Genomic DNA, 26,569 nt, shown 5'->3' on the forward strand with positions numbered 1-26,569 from the left:
ACTATACACCTAAACCTTCGTCTTGAATCACTCTATCTCTGTATTAAAAAACTGGAATCGAAATCCGTTACTGGTTTTAAAGAAGCATACATAGGAACAGACGGAGAGCCGGAAGCGAGTTTGTTTTTTTAGAGTGAGATTTTATCAATTAGGCTAATCTATTTTTTTTTTTTTTTTTGTTAATAAACTTCTATTTATTTGTTCAAATTTTACTAAAATAAAATTAAATATTCATTTATTAAAAAATACAAATAATAAAACAAAATAAAACATAAACAATTACAAAGTCAATCAAAAATGCCACCCCGAATTGTACCCGGTTCAAAAGTACCCATAAAGCTAGCTGCGTTTCCTCGTTGGATAGCAATTGATAGCCTTTGAACCAAGTACCATCCGGAGCGGTAGTCATATCCACGACACCTTAAACGCCGTCCTATCTCACCAACAAAGCGCTTCGCCTCCGAACACCATGGGCCAGCCGTTTCCACGGCAACTGGAACTAGGCTAATTGCTTTTGATTCCTTTTGAAGTTCAAAAAAGAAGGCATAAAGGCAAGGCATTCTAGCATGTTTTGGAAAGAAGAAATAGGCATGTATTGAACGTTCACAACGTTATATTAAAACGCTATCAAAATTAACAAATACTATAACAACGATTCAACCTTCGAACCAGGGATGTGTAGATAAGGTTGTACAACTATTATCTATTACAGAAGAAGACCATGACCCATAAAAATGCATTTATGAGTGCACTCGTAATTACTTATCTCTGGGATGACATTGGGAATTACATAGGATATGCAGACGCAAGCACTGATTGGTATTTTTATAAAAGTACAATAATAATTCAACCGACTTCCGGTTGGGATTTGAAGCGACTTCCGTTAGAATTGATAGCAAATTTTGCGACCCACGCTTTAGATAATATAGGGAAATATCAGATTGATTCAAAAGCAATATTTAAATGTTCAAACAATCATCACCGTGAGATGTAGAAAACGCATACTTTAAACAAATTAATATTCTTTTAAATTCAATGATTTATCTTCTTTTCTTACTGAATTAGACTACCAAGTAGCCACAACAGCAATTATCTGTTTATTTGCCCCAATAAGGTCTTCTTGATGTATAATATAAAGACTGTAATTATGTATATTAAAATGTTATAATTATGTTTAACACCTTTTATATCTTTTAATATCTAATACTTACTGCTATACTCTAACTTTCTTACGATTTATGTCGCATTTAATGTAAACTTACTTCAGTATGAGGAAAATTACTCACCTTTGTATGGTTCGTTCGCGTTACCATAGAATTCTTGATATGTGGGCCTGCAACACATTATGTATGAATAAAATAATTTTGTTAAATATTCGAAATAATCATACAAAATACTAAACTGTGCTTTCGTGTGTTGGCCAGGTCCTTCGTACCTTCGTTCAAAATACCTATGATATTTCGATATATTATGTACCTATACTAGTTCTAAATATCTTAGTTGCGTTCGTCTAATGTCAGGCGTGTAAGCTTTACGCTACACACCCAGATATTCCTAAAAAGTATCAGGTAGGTATTTATTCGTTGTGCCCCGGACTTGACTTTTTGGGAACCTATTAGAAACATACTGTGTGTAAACCAAATTTAGTCAGGCGTACATATTTACCTGTAAGTCTGTAGGTAGATCAATCTAAGACATTCAGATTAAAATAAATTTATTCAAACTGTGAAACATCAGACGAAACATGAGGAGAATATCGCGAGGAAATCTATTGGTGGACTGTTGAGTTTAGTATAGTATGAGGCTAATGTATATTACAGCTGCTATGTAGATATAGTCAATTATCAGGTAATATAAAATAGAAAACGAAACTATTAAAACATACTTACGCATTGTTATGACTATACCAAGTTCTTTTTTCGCCATATGCGTTGGAATATCCATTTTTTGTACCAGTATAACCGGTTTTCGTTCCTGTGTACCCCGTTTTGGTACCGTGATAACCAGTTTTGGTTCCCGAATAACTGTTTTTTATGCCTGAATAACCGGTCTTAGTTCCGCCATAGCTGGTCTTCGTACCAGAATACCTGTTCTTCGTATATCTATAACTTCGATCGGCTGGAACACTTGGGTACGTGTACTCAGGGGCGTTTTTCAAATTGGGCGGTAAATATTCCGGAGCTTGAACATCGCTTTGTCTGAAACATAGTTTTAAATTAATGCTATTAAAAAGGAAAATATACGATCATGCACCTTTATGTGCTCCGTATTGCACTTATATAAAACATTGTAATAGGAAAACAACAATGGCGGAAGAGCGGGAAACATTTAAAAGCTGCCTGAGAAAAAATATGTTCCAAAATTAAAAGTGCATAGATAATCATTTTTAAATTTAAAAAAAAAAGTCTATGTATAGTCAACAGTACACTAAGTTATGCATATGAAACTTTATGGCGCGGTAATAGCTGCGAGTTTGCAATGAAATTGGGTAGGTTGATGTGCTGTTGAATGTACATATGAAGACCAATTTGATTTTTCAAACTCTTAATTTTAGTAAAACCATTTAAAAGAGATTATTGATCTCTACATGATGTGACATGATGCAGGCACATATACTTCCAGTAACGCTGGTGATGAAGGCAATAATGGTTATAGAAATACTAGGTACCTATAATGAGATATCTATGTACTTTGATCACAAATAAATACGAGTATATTGCAACCGAAGTATGTATTTACTTCAAGAGAGCCGTATGGATGTTAGTTTTAGAAAAGAAATATATTTAAGTAAGTATTTGTACCAACGATGGCAAAGAATAGATGTTAATAGTGACTGCTCCATCGACAAGAACAACGTTTTTTAATGCTTGATGATGTAGTAGCTACGTAACAAACAACAAAACTACAAAAAGGTATCAACTCAGCTTTCTACTAGGTATTTAAAGACCTAGACTTACGGGTCGTTTTCCAACGAAGATGGAGCTGCTACCCCGTAACCTCCATCACAAAAAATAAACCCAAGGAGGAATATCAATCCTTGTAATAATAAATTCATTTTCAATTCCTATTCAAACAATCATTATTAAATTTTTATAATCACTATTTTTTTTTAATAATTACGATTTGGCTGAATGAGCGCAGACACAGTTGCCTCAAACCGAACTGAATCCCGAATGATTGTTTAATTTTATTGCATTATCTCTCTTATATAAATATTTCAGGATAATTATGACGGACAAAACAGATTGGTTTATGACGGACAAAATAATTTAATGTCATCCTTTGATAACCGACTGAATTATCAATAAATGTAGGATTGCTATAAACCAGCGTTTAAGGCATTATTCCCGTTTAAAAATAAACTTAAACCATAGTTTTTTTTCTATTTTCTATTTTCAAAACAGCGGGAAACTAAACACGAAATAAAAGTAAAAACAGACGGGCAATTTATTTCAATATTTTTCTATTAACGATTTAATATACATACCAACACGTTAAATTTGTGATGAAAATGCCACGGAAAAAATATAAAAAAAGAAATCAAAAGCAAAAGCAGGTATATAAACTGTCATCAAACTTTTTATAATTTAAATTACATACCCGTAGGCGGTCGTTTACACACACTGATTACGGATTTCAGCTCAAAATCATACAAGCCAGGTTGATGGCGATAAGCTTGAAGATGGATAATTACATCTACAAAAGTAGACCGATATCTACGTGTGATGCTCGAGCATATTATCACGAAGTAACATCATACAGAAGTGACAGTGAAGAAAATGCACGTATATTACAGGTAGGTACATGATACGGAATAGGGATCCTACATAACTTTTTTCTTCTTGCAATGTCGAAAAGTAAAAACAGTAACTTTTATGCCGAAAAACATATTTCCTTCTATTAAATACTTATACTTACTTGGTATGTTTGCTATACTTGAGAGTCAATCGAAATTTAATTAATAAAAATATAAGGACAAGTTAGTCACATCTTTTGAGATTGAGCCCCAAAATTATTTCAAGAATTTATAAAACAATTAAGTACTTTACCTATAGGTATATACATATTTCATAAAAAAATTGGAATAGACAAGTTAATCCTTATGAACTACCCCTAGGTTAGTATTAACCTAGTTTTATTCAGTCGGTCAAGGCGGACCGGACGTGCAAGATGCATGTAGGTGCATCCAATGATATACCTACCATGGAATAAGTAGGCGTTAAAGATGATCCATTCAGTAGTAGAAAGCTTGTAAAGTATGCAAGTAGTAGATAGCCTTAAAAAATTAGAACTCCGTTAATCCTACTATCTTACCACTTATATAAATTATCTTACCACTTATATAAATTATCTTACCTACTTTTTAAACTAAACATTTCTGATTTTTTCTGAGAAAACTAACCTTTGAACCTTTGAAAAATCGGACTATTTCCTGACAGCTTACCTAATTCATAAGCGCATTTTGTACAGGTTATAGATAAGTTGAAATGCCAACTGAAGGGTATAATAGAAGAAGGCCAAGATTCAACTAGTTATTACAATGTTCAAGAAATAATTGAGAACAGTATGGCTACTTGTCCATTATCTCCCACTTATTCTATGCAGAACGAAGACAGAGACACTCCATCTAATATGCAAGTTGAAAAGGATAATGGTATCGCTGTAGATGGAGTAGCTAAAAGTATCGATACTGTCGATCTCTGCAGTGACGAAGACATAGATGAAACAATTTTAACACGAACAGAAAAACAAAACGAAGCTTCAAATTCTAATATCAAAGATATAGAGAGATCCCTTTCCAATCTTACAGTTGATACCGATAATTCAATACATACACAAAACGTAGCAGAAAATGAAATTACCACGGCATGCCTCAATACAACAAGATGTCCAAGATCCGACAATATAAACAAAACTGTTATGGAATTAAATCCTAAAAAACAAAGAGCCGATTCTATTCCTTGTATCGGAAAAAAAGATCAAAATATATTAATAGTTAGTGATGTCGATACAACTAACAATAATACCAATTCTATTTCTACCACTAATAAATTAGAAGTAAAAACGTCAGAAAAAATTGTACCAAAAAAGAAAAAATGCACGAATAAAACAAAAAAAAAAGATTCACACAATAACACGAATGTTAAACCTAAAAAAGGCCGCGCGAAGGTAGCTACTAAAAAAGGTACTATCAATAAAGGCAATGTTAGTCACGATATTGAAAATGTTCATTCTCAATTTACTGTGAATAATAAATTTAAAAAACCAGCTCAAGTGTTCGTACAAGTCAAATCCCATCCCATGGATACGGTATATAATAGTAATGTGGAAAACGACTTATCCTGGATGGAAAATATAAGGTACATTAGAGAAGTAGCCCCTGACGAGATAGACAGAACACTAACGTATTTAAATGATAACTTTTGGCAAACAAACGTATTAACCTTGAACGACCAGGACTTTTTATATTGAAATTTGAATGAAACGAAAGAATGCGATTTCAAACTTTAATAATTTTAAAAGACATAAGGATGATTGAGTATATTATACTTACTATGTATCGACAAGAGTCAAAAGTAGAGGTCCATAAAGCAACACAATTGCACAATGCATATTTAATGCTAAATATAATTACATACATAATTGAAACCAATTATTATTGTTATTATTTTTTTATTAATACATATATATATGTAGTTATATTATATCACAAAATTATCTTGTAAAATATTCACTCACGAATAAATAGGCCATCAACAAATTACTATAAAGCCACACAGTACATGAGTAGAAGGAATTGTCAAATTGTTCTTTATTAATAAAGTGGTAATAGTATTTACTTCCATTCCATAGCAGCTATGCCATATTATCATACTCTACTCAACTAATAAATGTTTACATCGGCATAGGTGAATTGCATGGTCAAATTTTACGTTGAATTTAACTTGCGCGCGACTAACGTTTAGACAAAATGGCGTACGTGTACACGTATGCGTTTTTCGGCGCACGTTAAACTTAACGTCAAAGTTGACATTGCAACCCACCCTAAGTTGGTACACTACTCGAGTACATGAGGGCTAATAGCACAACGTTCAGACTAGAACTAGGCCAAATTATTTTACTTGACTAAGTAACCAGACAGTAAAAATTACACATAAAGCATATGTTTAACTTACAACTGGTTGACTTGAGAGCTGATCTCATAACATTCTATATATTTTATTATAAAATTAATTGAAAATAAAAACGTCATTTGGCAAATTTTACATAAGTTGTCAACACTTGAAGAAAAATTTATTGATACCAATATAACATATAAAATACCAGTATGATTTCTTAACCCTTTACTGACGACCTATTCGTCACATAGAAATCAATAGGCACCGAGTGTGCTGTGTAGACAGAAGGTCGTCAAAGATAAATGAAAACATCGTTAAACAACTATTCCTACCATAACATCGTGTACCATCTTTCTAACTCTGTAAAAGCTACTGTAACAATAAATAGGTTGTTTACAACATTATTATCAACATTTATTAATAGTTATTATCAACAATATAGCCGAGCAGCAATACCGCCTAAACGGATGTTGGATACAGATAATCCAATTTTTTTCCATTTTTTACTCGTTAATTTTTTTTTATCTTACTTCGGCACGTGTAAACTGCTATTTGCAGTTTGAAGTTTCAATTAAAAAGTGCCAATTTCCAATAATATTACAACAATAGAAGAATTACGGAAAATCCTTCAGACAACGTTTTGTTTAGATAAATATACAAAGCATAAGGTAAACAAGCACACATGTCTTTTTATTTAAACGTATTAATGTAAATACGCTTTGTAAAATAATTTTGTGGTTAAACAATGTGACCATTATTTTAAGAATTGTAACTAAAAAGAGTTCATTAAGAAATTCCCTGTTATAAAAATGTTAAAGCATGCTTAAGCTAAAGTATGTTTTGTCTCGATCTGTTAATGCCAAATATAGTAAAGTGTGTTAGCGACGAAACACACTTTAGCTTAATGTATGCTTTAACTTTTACACGAATAACAAGGAAACGACATGTCAACATTTATTTAAATTAGTACCTAAACAAATTTGGTATAATTATAAATGCTTTTTGAATAATTTCAAAGCGAATATTTTTGGCAATACACCACAGACTAGTTATTTTAAACGAATTTAATATTTTTTTTATCTAATATTATGTGAAATTTCACACTCATACATTTCCAATCTAAATAAAATGCTATATTCAATTACAGAAAATTATTTTATACTTGTTATAGAGACTTTATTTATAATAGCTAGTAACAAACGACACCAGTATTTGCAAATGGACAACACACAACGGCCGACACTAAGCAACTAAGCTAGTATCGTGGGTTCGATGGACATAAAAACAGATGGGTGAATTTCACGAGCGTTTTGAGCGCCGCCGCGGGCTATCAATCATTAGGGTTTATTAAATTGTACCGTACACAGTAATCAATTTGATTACCCTTTTTTATAAACAAGTTAAGTACTGGTACATTGTCAATTTTATAAATGTTTAATAAAAAAAAAAGATTCTTTATTTAAAAAAATATGCGACTCTAATGAAACGCTACTACAGGCCGCGTTCAAACAGTCGTGAAATTCACCCAGATACGGGCACAACACACCCAGATCTGTGATCACAAGTACAAATACTTCCCCGCGCTTGGACCTCCAGATAGCGGGCGGGCGACACTAAGCCACTCCTGGCGTAGGGGTCACCATGTTTATTAGCAATATTAAGAACTCTACTTGTTTTTCTCAGCAATATTGCGAAATCTCTCAATTAAACCAAGTATTAATTCCTGCCACTTCATAATCATAGAATTTTACAAACACATTACGCAATGAGTAAAACATGATTGAAACAGATAACAATTTATTTTATATTTGTATAATAATCCCATATTTAATTCAAGTACTTTAGATATTTATGCAACTGATAATTTAAAAAAATGAACAATAACTTTTTTCTTAAATAAAAAAATCGCATATATTGCAAAATAGACAAATTAAAATTGTTAAAAAAAAAAACAACAAAATCTACTATCACAACAATTAATTACATTATAAAAAATATATTATACTACAAACTAAATCGCACTAAAACAAAGTCTTTACAGTAAACATTAAAAATAGGTACTTACAACATTAATATAATATGCATTTTTAACAACCCACCTGCATACGGTTTAAAAATATATAAAACAGCTAAATATTCGTAATATTGTACTATCTAGATAGACCCAATTATACAAATAACACAAAATTAAATAATTTATACACTAAATGTATGACGCGTGGAATCAGTTACATTTAAAAACACCATGTTAGCTCTCAATTACTAAAAACACCGAAATTGAATATAGGTACCTTATCACAGTGCCTTAAGGTATACAAGTGTAACATAGCATATTGCGAATTATTCATAAGTATGTTACCATTTAAACCATCTACATTCATGTACGGTCGCCTGCAATAGTCCATACTACGTCCTAAGAAATAAAATTCAAAAGTAAAACCGGACTTTTGCAGCCGATCGTACAGACCAATATTAATTCCATTTATAATTCAATTTCATGATCTTATATCAGAGTCGGAAACAAAAAGTCTAGAAAACCTAGCCATGACAAAAACGAAAACTAGTTACACAATGTAACATTAAATGTATTTTTCTAAAAGTATAATATTTCTGAGTAAGATACGTATATGGAGCGTACAAAAAATAAATAATTAACAACACCGGTAGACACTATACTGCTATGGCAGTTGAAACAAATTTCTTCAAATCAAAATTATTTTATGACTTTATGGTAACTGTCCGACATAATGTCAAAATAATAGCTAAATATAGCCTCAACACAACATGGCTGCCGTCGTTTAAAAACTGAATTTCCCTCTCACTTTGAAGAACCCCATGCTTGTTTTATTATGTAATAATGACGTCACACCGACGTAACTTTGGATGACAATGGGCGAGTGGTGGATGCAACAGGCAGAGGAAGGCATCGTTTCGATCGCCCTCTGCACTTTTTGAGCAAAAATCTCCATGTCGAACATTGCCCTTTCTTCAGGGCCGCCATCTTGAATTTCGAAAAATAAATCAACAATTATCATGTATAAATTAAAAAATATAAGGTATATTGAGCCCACTAAGTCATTACATAAGTCATTCGTATAGTTGAATGAAATAAAAATTAAGGTATACAAAATATACATAGATAAGAACATATTGTAATGAAATTTTTCGTAGTTTTTTTTTTATTGACCTGTTCATGTATCCTACTGCCAGACAAAGGCCTCCTCAAATTCAAATTCAAATTGCGAGATGGCGGGACGATATTGATGGTTTCTTGCAGGTATGGCAGCAGGCTGCCGTCGGCAGAGATTTGTGGGAAAAGAAGGGGAGATAAATAAAGATAGTAAAAAAGAAACTAAACATAGTAAAATATAAAATATATACATATTATGCGATCAAAAAAAAAAAACTTAACTTTACGGTATCATACTTCATCCATCTTCTTTTAAAAACATTCACCAATTTGCTCTTCAAAATATTTATATTACAAACTAAATTGCTTTTTAACCCCAATTTATATGTCATGTTTTGAACATTTTTCCTAATATATTAGATAACTAGCGGACCGTCCTGACTTGCATCGCTAATATAACATTTTATTAGTGACAACAACACAAAAAACCGTCCGGTAGTTTTTAAGTTTATCGCGGACACAGAGAGATAGACAGGATTTATTTTTGTAATATGTAAGAATAAAAATAACTATTAATTAAAAATGTATTTATAGTATTTACATAAAATCATGGCTATGATCATTTAATCAATTAAATAATCTGTTTCGTTAAATCCGTCCAGTAGATTTTTTTACGATTACTGAAACATATCAGGGTTTCGCATTCATATTAAGCTGTTCTTCGTGGTCTTGCATGTTGTTTGGAGATGCGTAACACGGTAGCTATCAATTTGTCTCGAATAGACGTTTGGTGGTCATTTAGAGATACATTGGTAACTGCTATCTGTCGGTTCCCCATCATTGGTACCATATCCACTCTACCCTGCACCATCAGGCGCTCTATTCTCTAAGTAGAATTACCTTTATGCCAGTAAATAGGGTGTGAAGCGAAGGTCAAGAAAGGCACGTCCTGGCTGAACGGGTTCCACACAGTCTTCAAAGGCAGCGGCTCCCCTTTGTTCCACATCAGGCGGACTCCGCGAAGATTACGCTCCCTGTAATATATTTTTTTTTTGTTATTAATGTAATAATGCCTGGACACGCCTCCCGTGACTATATTTTATATATATACTTTCTAATAATCTAGTGTAGCCTAATCTTCGATATTTATTATTATTATTGTTAAAGAATATATAAAAATGTGATTGTGGTGCTAGTGTGCGGGTTGGCCCAGTCTTAAGCTACTAACATTATACACTGCACTAAGCTTGTTATGATGTTACGATTGTTAGTAAAAAGTTATATGATAGACAGAAAAATAAAACAGTTCTTGCAAGTTTTGTGGATTTGTGGCATAAATTCGATTGGCGATCTAATTGAAAAAGCTTAAAAAAAAGAAATATAAAAATAAAAAATCACAATAATTATCTTGGAAACATTTGACAAGTCATAAATTATTAACAAGGAACTCAAGTACAAATTGTGTGTGCCATGGTTTTATTTATTGGCTTTTATTAAATTTCCTTGTTCAATTATTTGTTTCCGTGTTAAAACTATCTACGAAATTAAAAAGCACACAGAAAATGAGTGAAAAATGGCCTCAAATAATGATACAGATGCAAATTTCAAGCGGTGTTAAAGGAAAAGAAAGCAAGCATATAAAAGTTGCCATTACACATGAACCACTAATAGATAGCAACTAACAAGCTTGCAGACGACAACGAAAACATGCGTCTACCGCAACTGAAGGTACCTAGGTTCAAAATACTTGGGATCGAACAGTTTAGATTCTTCAGTGGCGGGCGCCGGCCTTTTGCACAGGCGGTCTATAACGCAGTCTTTGACCACAGTTGTTACCCCCGACGCGATTCCGTTTAGACGGCTGTAGAGATTAATTGGAGTGTATATAATTTTAACTACAAATATATAGAAAATTAACTATTGCCCACTATATTTCTAAGCTTCATTAAAATCGGCCCAGCGGTTGAATCGTGAAAGCATGACAGACTTTCGCATTTATAATATTAATACACAACCAAATTTATTTTATTATGAGTCTTATGAACACAAACGTAGAAATGAAGACATCACATGTATATATGTATATATAATATATAATTTCAGTCTTAATGCTATGAACATAGGATCTTCTGTGGGTGCAATAATTGCATAATATTTTTATAAATTAATTATAGGTAGGTATTACAATGGAATGTAAAATGTCGGAACCATGTTCGTGCCAGACTTTATATGCCATGGATGTAATAGATTTTTATATAAAAATAATGTCTAAAACAAGTTTAAAAATCTGTGTCTGGATTAGCTTCTTTTAAGATTTATCCTTCATGGCAACACACAAACATATACATATATAGATGGTATCATTCCTTCCTCTATACATATAACAGACAAAAATAATTATAAGAGTTATAAAGAATGTAAGAGTGACACAATTCATTGCTATACAACTAAATAAACAGACTAAGTATTCAAGTATCACACACATACTTTGACAGTTGCAAAAAGATGATTTGCACAGCATATGACCGAGAATATTTGGCATAGACAGTAGGCTCATCCTTAATAAACAATACAATACAAAAAAAAAAATATTATTGCACATAATTTTATGTACGCATACAAAAATATTTTACACATTTAAAAAAACTTACGGAACTAAAGAAGACGGAGGATACACCAGTTCTCCAATGACGATTGTGTCCAAATCATCGAGGTAAGTCTTTTTGAAATCCAGCTGTTTCATAGCAATGAAGTCATATTTTATGGTCATCACCAGTCTTGACGTGAGCAGCACAATCCTTTCCTTCTCATTGTCCCAAAGTGTTATTCTGTATACATAATTTCATAGAAAATGAGAAATGTCCAAGGCCATTGCTGTGAAGAGATGTGAAATGAGTCCAAACTTAATGGGACTTTATATTATTCTTATATCTTGTAACTTTTGGATAACTTCCAGTAACTACATATCTACATTATGATTGATATGCTAATTATAATATTGCACTATCATCCCATTTTCAGACTGGCCTTAGCTCAATTAGGCAGAGTAAAGTGGACCAACTCAAATTTGTTTCAAGTTTTGCTAAAATTTAACTTCTATAGCATATGCTTTCTACCATAGAAAAGGATCACTATATCCTCATACTGATGTCGTAGAGATGACTAAAGGTAGCCTTGACAGATAATATACAGCAATATCTTTACCAAAGAGGGTTGATATATTAGACAAGACACTGGTTGTAATTCACAGCAAAAACTTAAAAATTTAAAGATTAGTTAGTCGGTCCCTGGACTTCAAGGCGTCACATCCATGTATGGAACTAGAAACACAAGAAAGGAGACTTCAATTTTAACTTACTCAGTCAACAGCCACGAGCCCAAATATTCTCCATCTTCAGGGAATAACAACGCAGTGATGCAGTCCTGTATGGCATTCTCCACCACTCCCTTCCGAAATGTGAAGAAGTCTTTGATATTATCCGTGTTGAACGGCATGTCGTAGCGTGGGTACACCGGCTGAGCATTGTCCGAGGGAACTGATGCTCCGGCATCTTCTGGTCTGAGTTCTTCATTTCTTGCATCTGAAGAAATTAAGCAGATTTTTTTGTTAGTTATTCTCAATGTCACATCCTTATCTCTTATAGGGTAGACCACTGTCTTCAAAATCCTACAGGAACACATACTTTTAGGATAAAAGGTATTCTGTGTTAATCCAAGGTATCAGTATCAGTATCAGTATCCTCAATACCAAATTTCATAAAAATTGGCTCAGCTGTTTGAGCATGAAGAATTAATATACTCACAAAGTTTCGCCTTTATGATATTAGTGGGATTATGATATGCAGACGACATAAAGAGTGTAAATATAATACACAAATAGGAAACTAAGTACTAAGGTATGTACTAGTTATTTCTATAGAATAAATTCAATAAAGTAGAAATATTTTTCTACAAACCTATGTCAATTTTATAACACTACTTTTTAATATTCAACAATCAATTTTATTAAAGAGATATTTAATTACATTACACTGGTTATAATATACAAAATAACAACCTAAATGCCTTATTGTGTTTTGTGAAATACTCATAGTTTTTGTTTATTAGCATTGTTTATCAAACAAAATTATTGGATGAAACATTCAAAATGTCATCAAGGTGGGCAAGTACTTGGAGCTAATCAGTTAACAATAACTTATAGGATAGTATTAAGAACTTGGCTGATTACACATATGTAAAGCAAAACTGTTTAATATACAATTTGTACTAGGTACATAAAACAAACATAACTAAACTACAGTAACTAAGTACATAAAGCAAAGAAAACTGGAATGAAGTACTTAGTCTTATTTTGACTTTGGTTTGAATGTTATGAACTTTGATAAGAATTCTTGGAACAACGGTTTTATACTTGCGAAATGCCGCAACTGTAAGCGCAAAATTAAGTAAATTAGCGACTATGATACGGGCGCAGAATTGTTATAGACGTACACATAAATTATTGACTATTCTTATTACCTGTGAAAGATGTTGTCGATGATGTTAATGAATCTGCTCCAGACAAAACAGAGGAGTGTGCTGTGGGTTTTGTTTTAAGTCTACTGGATGTTTCTGACGCAGTATTATCAATATTTGTAGCATGCTCAGTTGGCGGATTCTCACTGGACAGCTGCAGAGTACCGCCACGAAACTCCAAGTCTTCATCCATAAGCTCACTCATTTTTATAACAAAATCCTATTATTTGATACGGTAAATATTTTCCTTATCAATTTGCGTTGATTGTTTATTAGCGTAAAATCATCGACCGAACCGACCGAAGTGATAACAAGAGCTGTCAAGAACAGCAGAAATGACTAGTCTCATAGGCTGTCAATTAGTTGTCATTGTCAATGAACTGTTCTTTTTTTGAGTATTAGGTTTATGCATTAGACAAAGATATATTACGTTGTGGTGTGTGGTTCCGCACTAGAATATGGAGTGGCCCACTCCACTTCGGTGGATGCCGTACGAAGCGACTAAGAGACATCTAGGCAACTATGATAAGCAACATTAGCAATCCCTAGGAAGGTTGACGTCAGGCAGGCAGCCGGTTGTAAAATAACAGACGTTTAAGTAGACCGACTCGACTCATAAATAAAACAATTTCAAATAACAACATAATTATATTCGAACATTCCGTCTTGCACAACCACCGATACATTTTAGACGATAAATTAACCAGCCAGCGGTGAAGTCTTCAATGTCACAAACTCAAGTCTGCAGTCCATTTTGTAGTTCCTCTGCGTCATTGTGTGTCTCTTCTTCTTTCTGCTGATCTTCCTCTTCTTTTTGCTTTTGTTTCCTCACCATATCTGATAGATACCTACACCTCTGCATACATTCCTCCTGAAAAAAAAAAAAAACATATTTATATATATTTATCATTTTACATTTTTAGAGATAAAATAATATAGTATTCAAAATATTTTATTTTGCATCGTAGCTCAATAACGGGTGGACCAATTTAAAATTACCTTTTATAGCATCTTGATTGACAATTTTGTTAGATAAGAATCATGGTGGCGGTAATTTTAATTGTAAAAAAATTGCTTAATATAAGAATATTCGGATATAATCATTCTCGATGACATAAGCTATGAACCTTAAAAAGTACTTAATGGAATAGTTATTGCGGTAATGGCAGCCGTCAAGTCTCAGATAATGTAACAGTTTCATTTCGGTCGAATCGCTGGTCACACTTTCGTTTTCATGTTAAGTCTACCGGAACAAACAATTCATTTTATCTATCTATTTGTCATCGTCTGATCTCCTCAACACACTTTCTCGAAATTTTGTGGCATTAGTGTTTTATTCGAGACTAGTTTTTCCCGCGGCTTCGCTCGCGTTTGTTTCCTGCGTCCGCTCATAAGTTATTGTCAATATTTCGGGTTCTAAGCAACGTTTTTAAGTTAGACTATTTGCTATACAACTGTGAAAACCGCATCCAACTCCACCCAGTAGTTTTTGCGTGATGCGCGAACAAACAGACAGATAAAAATTCAAAATAAATTTGTTTTGGCTTCTATTAGTCCTATGAAGATCCTATGCGATCCGTATGCCATGCGTATGGTCTAACTTACAATCTAGTATAGGTTTCATCACGATACGTTGCTTAAAATGCGAAATATATACAATAATAAGTTATGAGCGCTCGCACGAAATAAATGGCAAACGTTAGTTCTGTTGACTAACCTGTAAGTACTGTGAATATTGTTTACATGTTAGGACTACAAGTCCTAGGAAAAACGGAGTGTACTTACTTTGGTCTTCCCGGGCACGGCGGCCGCGATCTTCTGCCAGCGATCGCCGGCGCCGCCCTTCGGGTGCTTCGCCAGCGCCGTCTCCAGCGCCTTCTGCTGGCTCTGCGACCAGTTGCCCGCCGGCACTTCTTCTGTTTTACGCGTTTTCACCTGGAAATTGTTTTTTTAAGCCTGTTTTATTCCAATGCTGAGCAAAAGGCCCGTCTCTGCTTCTACATATCTGGATCCAATGCGTATTCCCGATATTCTGCCAAGAAGCGCTGTAATACATTTTGCTGTTTGATATGCAGTATACACATTCTTCAAAGTCGTATTCCTCAGGGTTCTGGTCATTACATGGAATGAAACACAAGTAACAACATTCTTGGTATTATTAATGGAGTGGTTTGCCATTGCCTTCTCCATTTCACACACAAGTTAATAATCAACCGCAGTGCGCTGGTTTCCTCACGATGTTTTCCTTCACCGGAAGCAAGTGGTGGTCGATGAAAACAACTATACATGAGTCAGACTGGTATACAAACTCACGTGGCACGAGTAGGATTCGAACCTGGGATCTTTCGATCCACAGGCGGGCGTCTTAACCATTACACCACCACCGCTCCTCTGCAGTATACACATACATACACCCTCATTATAAATGGATGTAAGAATGCGTTAATACTATATGTTCATACTCCTATGATAACATAATGAGAGGATACTTATATGTTCTATGACATTGACAAAACAAGACAAAATAAATTATATAACCTTTTGTGGTAGGCTTTAACTTTTTTTGTGATTAAGGTGGAAGGTCTCATTTGCAGGGGCGTTTTATCACCGCGCCTTAAGAATGCGTTTGAATAGAACATATCCGTACATCCATTCACATGGCAACGCTTTTTGATCGTGTTTTAGGCGTTGTGAAAAGTCACTTATGTCGAAAACTATAATAATGTGTAACAACATAGACAGCTTTTTATACGCCCTTGCGAACTAAGGGTTACCGTCGATATGTTTAGCGCCGGAACAAGACAAAAGCAATATCTAGTTCATATGGAAACAATCATCCACATCGAATCATCAAGACCTTTTATTCACTCAAGATTCTTCTACAACACAGCCCTCACCTTTTTAACCGGCTCCAGCGGCGGGGGTTCACTGGCCTCTTGTCCGGGCAACTTGTAACAGTTCTCCTTCAACTTGGCGGCCATGTGCGTCACTTCCGGTACAGCCCGGCCCATCGCTTCCGCTATCCGCTCCCACCTCTCGCTACTGCCCCCCGGATACTTCTTCACTAAGCGAACCAACTCAGCCAGGTCGTCGTCTGTCCATAGACCACCTGATATGACCGGTGGAGACTGAAAAATGAATACATATTTTTGTGGAGCCCACAAACAGTTTGAATAGAAACAACGCGACGCGACGCGCGCTCCGTTCAGCGCGCTCCCCACCACCGCGCGAGTTGTGCCGTGATGCGAATTACGTGTGCAGTATCAATGTTGTACTATAAATATATGTAAATATTGTAAAATAAATTATTCTACTTCCATTCTTCTCATTGGCATTTTATTTCGAGTAGTCTAAGCACACTACAATTGGTGACCCCGAAAAAAGAAGAAATCTCATAAAAATGGAAAAGAAAGAAGAATTTTCTGACGCGTCCTCCTCTCCGGAAGCGGTTGCAAAGGAAGTGTCAACTATTTCTCTACAGTCAAGAATACCGCCGTTTTGGCGAGCCCAACCTAAGCTGTGGTTCGCACAATTTGAAGCCGTGGTATCTTCATACAAGACCAGTGAAGATCAAAAATATAATCTCGCTGTCGCCGTGTTAGAGAGAACAGACATCGAACAAGTGAGCGATATCATCTGCAATCCACCATCCACTGGAAAATATCTAGCGCTGAAGAAGAGACTATTGTCGGTGTACGAAGAATCCGAATCCAAGCAATTCCAAAAGCTGCTAGGAGGATTAGAGCTGGGAGAACAGAAACCTTCTCAACTTCTTCGTGTAATGCGAGATTTATCCGGAACAAAAGTCGCCGATGACGCCCTGAAAGTTCTGTGGATGGGACATTTGCCGTCGCAAGTACGAGCCGTGCTATCTGTCAGCACAGAATCCTCGCTCGACACCATGGCTACGATGGCAGACAAGATGATGGAGCACACAGAACAAGCGGTAGCAGAAGTCCGTGAAGATTCAACCCCTAGAAGCAGCAGCGAAACGCAAAACAACTTGCAATTTCAAGTCTTAAGCAAACAAATAGAAAAGCTTACACTTGAGATTGCCGCTCTCAAAGAAGGTCGGTCCAGATTTCGTGGTCGTCAACCCTTTAGAAACCCACGCCAGAACAGATCATCAACCAGATCGAAGTCGAGAAACGGAAGAAAACCAGGTGACCCAGAATGGGAATGCTCGTATCACTATTGCTTCGGTGATAAGGCCAGAAAATGCCAGTCACCCTGCGCTAGGCGACGGTCGGAAAACTAGAAGCAACATCGACGGTGGCGGGCGTTGGTGTTACTAAAGGGAGTAACCGCCTCTGCATCAGGGAGCTGAACACGAAAGAGCGTTTTCTCGTAGACACCGGCGCAGACATATCTGTATTAGCAGCGAAAAACAGAAACCAAACTCCGAGCAACACCTACAAGTTGTACGCAGCGAACAATACGCCGATACGAACCTACGGAGAGAAAACTATAAATCTCAACATAGGCCTTCGTCGCACATACAAATGGACATTCATCGTTGCAGACGTACAGACATCCATACTGGGCGCAGATTTCTTACGAAGTCACAAGTTACTCGTCGATCTACATCAAAAGAAGCTCATAGACAGCGTCACTGATTTGAAGATAGAAGTCATAGAAACAACAAGCAATCAGCCCACAGTATACATCATAGACCAAAATCACATATATCAAGATATCTTAAAAAAATATCCCGAAGTACTACGCCCGATGTCAGTGAAGGAACCAGCAAAACACAGCGTCACACATCACATCGAAACCGCCGGCCCCCCACTCTTCGCCCGGCCTCGACCCCTCCCACCCGACAAGTACAAAGCGGCCAAGATTGAATTTGAGAAAATGATGGAGATGGGTATTTGCCAACCATCCAAAAGTCCATGGGCGAGTCCATTACACGTCGTCACAAAGAAAAATGGCTCACTTCGTGTGTGTGGAGACTACAGAAGACTTAACGCCGTGACTGTACCCGATCGCTACCCCATACCGAGAATTCAAGACTTCACATACAGATTGCACAATAAGAAAATATTTACGAAATTAGATTTAAAAATGGCATATTATTGGATCCCAATTCGAGACGAAGATAAAGCAAAGACAGCCATCATTACACCGTTCGGACTCTTCGAATTCAACTGCATGACGTTTGGCCTACGAAACTCTAGCCAAACATTCCAAAGATTTATGCACGAGGTACTACGAGGCTTGGATGACATCGTCTACTCATTCATCGACGATTTATTAGTATTTTCAAATAATCCGGATGACCACAGAAGGCACGTAGAACTTGTCCTGGAACGCCTAAGTAAATATGGAGTATCGTTAAACATCGAGAAATGTGAATTCGGAAGAAACAAGATTGAATTCCTCGGTTATCAAGTCTCAGTGGAGGGGATAACACCGACCGAAGAGCGCACTCACGCCATCTCTAACTATCCGAAACCAAACACGGTGCAAGATCTTAGAAGATTTCTTGGCATGGTCAACTTCTATCGTGACTGCCTACCTCATCAAGCCGAACATCAACACGAATTAAACAAATACTTACATAACGCCAAGAAGAACGACAAGACACCGATAGTATGGACAACTGAAGCCGAAACAGCTTTCGATATATGCCGACAAAGCGTTCTCGAAGCTACTACGTTATCACATCCAGTACCCGGTGCACCGTTATCTTTGTTGACCGACGCGTCTGACTGCAGTTTGGGCGCAGTGCTACAGCAAAAAGAAAATGAAGTATGGAAACCACTCGCATTTTTCTCGAAGTCAATGAGCGAGACGCAACGGCGATACAGCGTGTACGATCGCGAATTACTAGCTATGTACACCGCTGTCAAACACCTACGACGTCTTATAGAGGGGAGCGAAGTGACCATTTACACCGATCACAAACCTCTAGTAAACGCCTTAACAAGACCGCCGAGCAACAGTGACACACCGAGAAGAGAGAGACAACTACATTATATCAGCCAGTTTTGTTCAAGAATCAAGTTCATACAAGGAGAAAAAAATCTAGCAGCCGATGCCATGTCACGCATAGAAGAAATAGATCTACTCACATGCATAGATTACGAAAAATTATCACAAGAACAGAAAAGAGATATCACCCTACAAGATTTGAAAAATCATCCGAAATTAACTTTTGCCGACACAATTCTGACAGGCGTCACTCAACCTATCACGTACGAGACATCGACAGGGAAAAATCGACTGTATCTACCACAAGCTTTTCGTTATGCCGCTTTCAAAGCGCAACACGAATTAAGCCATCCAGGAATACGCACGACGAGAAGAATAATGACTTCAAAATATTTTTGGCCGTCTATAAACAAGGACGTCGGAACATGGGCCAAATCCTGCATTGGTTGTCAGCGTGCGAAGATTCATAGACATGTCGTCAGTCCCTTAGGCGAGTTTTCACCGGCAAGAAGATTTGAACATGTACATACAGACATCGTTGGACCTCTACCGATCTCGCAGGGATACCGCTACCTCGTCACAATCATCGATCGCAACACGAACTGGATGGAAGCGATACCGGTCAAAGAAATCACCGCCGAGATTGTTGCTCAAGCAGTCTATGAAGGATGGATATCGAGATTTGGATGTCCTTTACGAATCACCACGGACCAAGGACGGCAATTCGAGTCATCATTGTTCAATGCACTAATGAAGAAATGTGGCATAAGGCGCATAAGAACTACAGCCTATCATCCTCAAGCCAACGGAAAAGTGGAAAGATTCCATCGCACATTGAAGGCGGCATTGATGGCAAGAGAGGCCAGTACAAGGTGGATAGAAGATTTACCTACAGTTTTGCTTGGCATACGCACTGCACTACGTGACGACAACACTAGTCCTGCACTGATGACGTATGGTTCTACGCTACGAGTCCCGTTCGATTTCTTTGTACCTACAAAGTCAAAGAATGAAGACGCCCAATTCATCCGCCAGTTCACAGAAACAATGTCAACTCTATCACCTGTACAGAGAATAATCGCATCGAGTAAGAACCTCTTCGTATATAAGGAATTATCAACATGCAGTCATGTATTCGTCCGCAATGACACTGTGAGAAGCCCCTTGATAGCGCCATATGACGGTCCATACAGAGTGATAGAGCGAAACAACAAATATTTCAAGATTGAATTGCCACTTCGAGCATCCAATATATCCATAGATCGACTCAAACCGGCACACATAATCAAGCAAGATGACGACGTAGCGGCAAACGCGCAACCGAGCCATCCCCACTCCTCGAAACCCGCACCAGCAACGAGTACATCTCAGCGCGCACTATCTGCTCACACGCCGAGTGCGCCGCAACCACGTATTGTCAAGCCGGGAAAACAGGAAACAACAACTATGCCGAAGATATCAAGACATGGAAGAGTAATCAAACCTTGTGTACGCTTCGCTTGAAGGGGGATAATGTGGAGCCCACAAACAGTTTGAGTAGAAACAACGCGACGCGACGCGCGCTCCGTTCAGCGCGCTCCCCACCACCGCGCGAGTTGTGCCGTGATGCGAATTACGTGTGCAGTATCAATGTTGTACTATAAATATATGTAAATATTGTAAAATAAATTATTCTACTTCCATTCTTCTCATTGGCATTTTATTTCGAGTAGTCTAAGCACACTACATTTTATTTTGCAAGGAATTATATAAAACTTTGAAGATGTGATTTCACCGACGTCTAATCTGAGCCTCGTTGGGACTGCTATTGTGGCTAATTAGCTGCCAGTGTTAAGTGTACCTTAGTCGCCTCGTACGACACCAAAGATAACTAAAAAAGACATACCGAAAGAAATGCTAGAAGGACTAACCAAGTCATAGGCTTTTTTATAATAATTATTATTAGTAATACACAAAGTTTAATGTAAATAGGTACATGGACAAAAAGTATACATAATATTGTGTGTTTGTTTGTTTGTAAACTGTTTATTGCACGAAGAAAACACATAACAGAAAGCAGTAAAAACAAAAGCGGGTATTTTTGTACAATAAACATTAAATAAATAAATAAAATAGTAGAGTATTCTTTCCATTAATTCTTTCAGCATGAACCATATTATCATTTGTGAAGTAAAGTGGTTACCGGTGCGGCGAGCTCGCAGCGCGGCGCCGCGTGGCGGTGACGGTCGCCGACGTCGGGGTCGCCGGGCTCGCGCGGCGGCGGCGCCCAGCGGCGGCGACGCGCGGGTCTGGGCTGCGCCGCCTGCGCTGTCTGCCGCTCGGCCCTCTCGCGCTCCTCTTCCTCCCTGTGTGAGCAGTGTAACTTTGCTATATACATCTCCCCATCGAATCTATTCGCAGTGAAACGCAGCTAACCAATCACAGTGAGCCATGTGACGCGGCGACGACCACACAGAAATTTGATTGGTTCGCTAAGTTTAAAGTGCTCTTCATCATGTTTTGTATCCCTACATACCACCTGTCGCGTCTGTTTGTCTGTATGAACGCGATAAATTCAAAAACTACCCCACGGATTTTTGTATCACATTCCCGGCCTCAACTATTGAGCGTAGATACTTTTTCGTCTCCACATCACACGGCTATCGGCATCGCTAGTTACCAGACCTCAAGCCAGCACTCCACTTGATCAACATCATAATGTTACATTTTCAATTTTTGAACTCAGATCTCTGACTATATGCATACCAAATTTCAGCAATTTAGCTCTCAAAGCAAGACAGAACACACTTTCGCTTTATGGCTATAACCGCCTACCCTTACCCCACCTTCGGAGTACAGCATGTCAGTCTCCTCGCTTCGCCCTGTCTGATAGTATCGAAATCTATACTATTATTATATAGAGGTAAGCGTTTGTGAATTTGTATGTTTGGGGCGGGATAATCTTCGAAACTACCGAAGCAATTTAAAAAATTATTCACCATTAGAAAGGTACATTATCCAAGATTGCTATAGACTATATTTTTTCTCAAAATTCCCACGAGAGCGAAGCCCCGGGCAACATCTAGTATGTTAATATTTTACAAACCTTTTCTTCTGTCTCTTCGCTTCTTCCTCCCTCTCTTTCATCTGCCGTTTGAACTCCGCAATGGCCCGAGGCACAGCGGTGACCGACCACCACAGGAACCTTGGGATTTGGAATGGCAGCGTGTCCTTGACGCTCGGCTTCGGCAGCTGCTCCAATATCTCAGCGAGGCCGGTATCGAAGCCCGACTTTTTGGATGATTTCTTACCCCTACTGCTTATAATTTGCTCCTGTTGTTATTAAAATTTATAAATAAATAGTTCTTCATTATTTATTTTATATCTCCTTGGAAAATCGCGGGACATAGTCCGTCTTCTTAGAGAGGCTTTCGTGGTGATATAGATCCAACACATAGTCTCTTTGGAGTTTTGATTTTATGTACGTAATTATCAAAATCAATCAAAATCAAATCATTTATTCAGAAATTAGGCCTTCAGAGGCACTTTTTCACGTCATAATCTAAATTAAATGATGTTTACCAAAGCTACAAACTACTAGCATTTCGGAACGACCACTGCTGAGAAGAAATGCCGAAAGAAACTCATTTAAACAGTGTTGGTCCCTATTATGCCAGAAGGGCTTACCATTTTTTAAATATAAATTAAATATTATTACTAGAAATCGGCGCAGATTCGCACTAGTCTCGAAAAATGTCTTTTATAAGACTAAAACACGCGAGCGACGTGCATTTTCATTAACAATTTTATTAAATCGGATAGGAACCATTAATATTAAGTCAGTTATTGTACTTTCACAAATTGTATTTTGTGCAATCAATCCCAACTAATATTACAAATTCGAAAGTAAATTTGTTTGTTTGTTATCTCTTCACGCATTATCTATTGGAAAATAACCTGGAATAACACATAGGGTACTTTTTATCCCGAAATTCCCGCGGGAGCAAAAATGAATACAAATAATACGTACAGCGGTAAACCTCTTCTCGGCATAAGCTGCCCAGCCCACAGCGTACTGGCCGAAGCTGATGATGATGAAGAGGATGATGGAGCCCTCGGCCAGGCCCATCTTGCGCACGTGCCGGTAGTAGTATATCGCTGACCGCCAGTTTGGAAGACCATTTGCGAGCACCTCATTATATCTATCAATCAATAATTTATTTATGTTTAACACATACCTAGGTAATATACTTTACATCACTCATATTCGGTAAGTAGGTCCTTATTACCCGCAAATGGGGCTTATGGTGACCAATTAGCGCTCTAGGGTAATAATGCAGCTGGAAAAGCCCTAGGGCGGTAGGTAATTAAAAAAAGAACTTCACTCTTTCAAAAAGTTCGCGTACATCTAACCATCATACTGGCAGACATCATGCATTCAGCCCAATGACCAAAGAGGTCGCTTCGCTATTCAGTTTTGTCTTCGTATATGAGTATAATAGTCATCAATTTTAAATATAGAACAGTGAAGCTCAATTTCATTCTTGAAAAAAGAAAATAAAGTTCATTTTAATAAAAAAAAGGTGGGAATAGAAAATGTTTACTTTAAATATTGATTGTTTTTGGGTTTTTTTTACGTGCTAATTAGGAAAAAACAATTCTTGTAATGCTGGTTTTTTTTTCTACTTACCTCACAATCGAGATGTAAAGCAGAGTAGTTAGCTCGGGTGTAAGCATCAATTTCACACTCGATCTATAGACGCGCATGAGTTCGGGCTGCAATTGTTGCCTTACAGTCCTTGGCTACTAATCTACTATTAAAATAACTCTATATTCCTATTTCCTAATACCCGACATAGCTCTCAATGTACACTTCCACATTTATGATATTATATTGGATGAATTTTTGTGCAAATACTAAAATAAAATGTTTATTTATCATGTATACACATAGCGCCCTCACAGCATAGCTAGTTAGATAGATTTTTCTCGAAAATTAATTATACATCTGTGATATAATGGTAAGTTATTTCTAAATGCCGGAAACTAAATATATAATATATAAATTTAAATGATATAAACATTTACAAATACTTATAATAATAATGTTAAAAAAAAAACAAATTCTAATAAAGACTTGTTAAAATAATGTTTATTATAAGACTTATATTTGTTAATTGACATCCTTGGAGAAAAGGCTGTGGTGAAGTTGGTTACGCCGCTTCTTCATCTGCGCTTTGGAAGCCTGCAGTAGACTTAGTTAAGGTAATTTTTTTGACGTCAATAAGTGATGTATATCATCCTAAATTGAATAAAGAATTTTGAATTTGTTTCAAAAATAAAATTTTGATATTGTAGTCTGTATTTAGTTGTCACATTATTTTTGCTCAAACAACCATAGAGTATTGATTTTTCTGTTATCAGAGGATTAGTATATCATACCTCAGTGGTGGTATTATCACTAATTAATATTGTAATTGCAAATACTCAAGGTCATCACAACTTAACTTTATGTTAAGAAACATAAATTTTAATAATTTTGTGAAAGGTGGCCTAGATACACATACACTTGACTAAATTTATAGTCTTGTAAGGTGACACCAAGTAATAAATTTATTACTCATAAGAAGTAGATGGGAGGAAGCTTCCCTTCTCCCCCCAAACTCTATTTAACATGAAGATGTACAGTTTAAAAGGAGGCTCCATCAACTAGTTTATACAAACTTGTAGATGATGAAATAAATAAAGAATTAAAAGATTAATGTAGGTAGAGAATATGAAAGATATATATATATATATAATCAAAACATTTACTTCTCTCGTTTCCCTGGGTCTTTGAGGATATTGTGAACTGAGACTAGATTCCGGAATTGTACATCTGCATCTGGAGCATCATTCTTATCCGGGTGCAATTTTAGAGTCAGCTTCTTAAATGCAGACTTTATTTCTGATGGAGAAGCATCCTGAACGAAACAAATAAGTATTATTTTCATTAGATTGTACTAAACAATATTTTTTGTTTTTGTAAATAGTGGATATTACTAGATATCATAGTACAATAATACCTTGAACGATAATTTGCGTATCGAAACTCTTTATTTTAATATAAACTCACCGTCACCTATTAAATACCTCACTCACCTACTACCAAAATAAACAAAAAGTACGAACTATTTAAACATGACGAAGAAGCAATTACAAGAAAAGCTGAATAAATATTTAATGTTAACATCAAAAATACGTTTTTACCTGCGTAACACCAAGTAATTCGTAAAAATTCTGGTTGACTTCTTCTACCACGTCGAATACTTCTAAATCATCGTCATCCCACGCCATCGCACCATATATTAGCGTGAGAAATAAAAACAGTCCCAACTTCATGATTTTATAAAATACTTATTGATTTAATTAATACAAAATAGATCCAAATAAACCAAATTTCTTATTTTTTATAAGAGAACAACTTTCGTTCGTTCGCTTTTTTTGACAAATAGACTGACGTCTGACGTGACGTGATTGTGACAGTTGACAACTCACCAACCCAGCTGTCTGTTGGTGATGCCAGTATTAAAAAAATAGGTACTAGATTGCGAGCTACCATGACGTATTATAATATAAAATCCGTCCCGAAAATTTAACAAACTCTCATCAAATAACCTTGGTTTCATTGAAACACATTTATCAATTGTAATATTTACTTCATAGTTTTTTAAGAAAACTGGAAAAATTATGTTTTCCGTATTTCTAAAACTAAACTGATGTGATGTATTAATTGTTTTTAGCAAATATTGATTATACTGAAATGTTGATTATATTATAGGATCTACATTGGGAAAGTATATGTTCTACCTAATAAGTATTATAATGAAACAAGCGTACGGGTACAACA

At 36.2% G+C, this 26,569-nt stretch overlaps 4 protein-coding genes across 9 annotated transcripts in view; 1 reads left to right on the plus strand and 3 right to left on the minus strand.

Annotated features, from left to right (window-relative positions):
- Positions 1–3,187, minus strand: part of Hml (Hemolectin) — a 59,799-nt gene extending 56,612 nt beyond the window's left edge. For both annotated transcript variants that reach the window (XM_064437070.1, XM_053769848.2), the window contains exons 1-3: positions 2,958–3,187; positions 1,890–2,198; positions 1,287–1,333 (exon numbers count right to left, since the gene is read on the minus strand). In XM_064437070.1, coding sequence (XP_064293140.1) covers positions 1,287–1,333; positions 1,890–2,198; positions 2,958–3,055 — 454 coding nt within the window. In that variant the 5' untranslated portion in view covers positions 3,056–3,187. The remainder of the gene's footprint in view (positions 1–1,286; positions 1,334–1,889; positions 2,199–2,957) is intronic.
- Positions 3,188–3,435: 248 nt separating this feature from the next.
- On the plus strand, positions 3,436–5,472 carry LOC128683611 (uncharacterized). The gene is made up of 3 exons (XM_053769402.1): positions 3,436–3,556; positions 3,641–3,796; positions 4,471–5,472. The coding sequence occupies exons 1-3, from the start codon at positions 3,506–3,508 to the stop codon at positions 5,470–5,472; spliced, it is 1,209 nt and encodes a 402-aa protein (XP_053625377.1). The 5' UTR covers positions 3,436–3,505.
- Positions 5,473–5,493: 21 nt separating this feature from the next.
- Positions 5,494–14,095, minus strand: LOC128683612 (tumor protein p63-regulated gene 1-like protein). 5 transcript variants are annotated; one of them, XM_053769405.1, is made up of 6 exons: positions 13,768–14,095; positions 12,608–12,830; positions 11,901–12,077; positions 11,009–11,110; positions 10,150–10,283; positions 5,494–9,120 (listed from the first exon to the last, which is right to left on the minus strand). In XM_053769405.1, exons 1-6 carry the CDS (start codon positions 13,967–13,969, stop codon positions 8,918–8,920), a joined length of 1,041 nt encoding a protein of 346 aa, XP_053625380.1. In that variant the 5' UTR covers positions 13,970–14,095; the 3' UTR covers positions 5,494–8,917. The 5 variants fall into 5 exon arrangements, with proteins under 5 accessions (XP_053625380.1, XP_053625379.1, XP_053625378.1 ...); XM_053769404.1 differs by having other exon boundaries at positions 10,997–11,110; XM_053769403.1 differs by having other exon boundaries at positions 10,982–11,110.
- A 304-nt stretch (positions 14,096–14,399) lies between these two features.
- LOC128683523 (uncharacterized protein) lies at positions 14,400–26,187 on the minus strand. The gene is made up of 8 exons (XM_053769234.1): positions 25,930–26,187; positions 25,495–25,643; positions 23,711–23,882; positions 22,787–23,013; positions 21,884–22,046; positions 16,662–16,892; positions 15,550–15,699; positions 14,400–14,635 (listed from the first exon to the last, which is right to left on the minus strand). Exons 1-8 carry the CDS (start codon positions 26,059–26,061, stop codon positions 14,501–14,503), a joined length of 1,359 nt encoding a protein of 452 aa, XP_053625209.1. The 5' UTR covers positions 26,062–26,187; the 3' UTR covers positions 14,400–14,500.
- Positions 26,188–26,569: the final 382 nt, after the last annotated feature.

Source organism: Plodia interpunctella, chromosome 3, assembly GCF_027563975.2.
Source record: "Plodia interpunctella isolate USDA-ARS_2022_Savannah chromosome 3, ilPloInte3.2, whole genome shotgun sequence".
NCBI lineage: Eukaryota > Metazoa > Arthropoda > Insecta > Lepidoptera > Pyralidae > Plodia > Plodia interpunctella.

Coding starts and splice junctions, on each gene's coding strand:
- LOC128683611 (XM_053769402.1), top strand. CDS start 3,506: ATGAAAATGCCACGGAAAAAATATAAAAAAAGAAATCAAAAGCAAAAG. Junction 3,557..3,640: donor GAAATCAAAAGCAAAAGCAG/GTATATAAACTG, acceptor TACGGATTTCAG/CTCAAAATCATACAAGCCAG. Junction 3,797..4,470: donor AAAATGCACGTATATTACAG/GTAGGTACATGA, acceptor CATTTTGTACAG/GTTATAGATAAGTTGAAATG.
- LOC128683612 (XM_053769403.1), bottom strand. CDS start 13,969: ATGAGTGAGCTTATGGATGAAGACTTGGAGTTTCGTGGCGGTACTCTG. Junction 12,831..13,767: donor ATCGACAACATCTTTCACAG/GTAATAAGAATA, acceptor TAATTTCTTCAG/ATGCAAGAAATGAAGAACTC. Junction 11,111..11,900: donor CCTCCGTCTTCTTTAGTTCC/GTAAGTTTTTTT, acceptor TAATCTCTACAG/CCGTCTAAACGGAATCGCGT.
- LOC128683523 (XM_053769234.1), bottom strand. CDS start 26,061: ATGAAGTTGGGACTGTTTTTATTTCTCACGCTAATATATGGTGCGATG. Junction 22,047..22,786: donor GCGAAGAGACAGAAGAAAAG/GTTTGTAAAATA, acceptor CTGCTCACACAG/GGAGGAAGAGGAGCGCGAGA. Junction 15,700..16,661: donor CGCTGGAGCCGGTTAAAAAG/GTGAGGGCTGTG, acceptor AACAATTTCCAG/GTGAAAACGCGTAAAACAGA.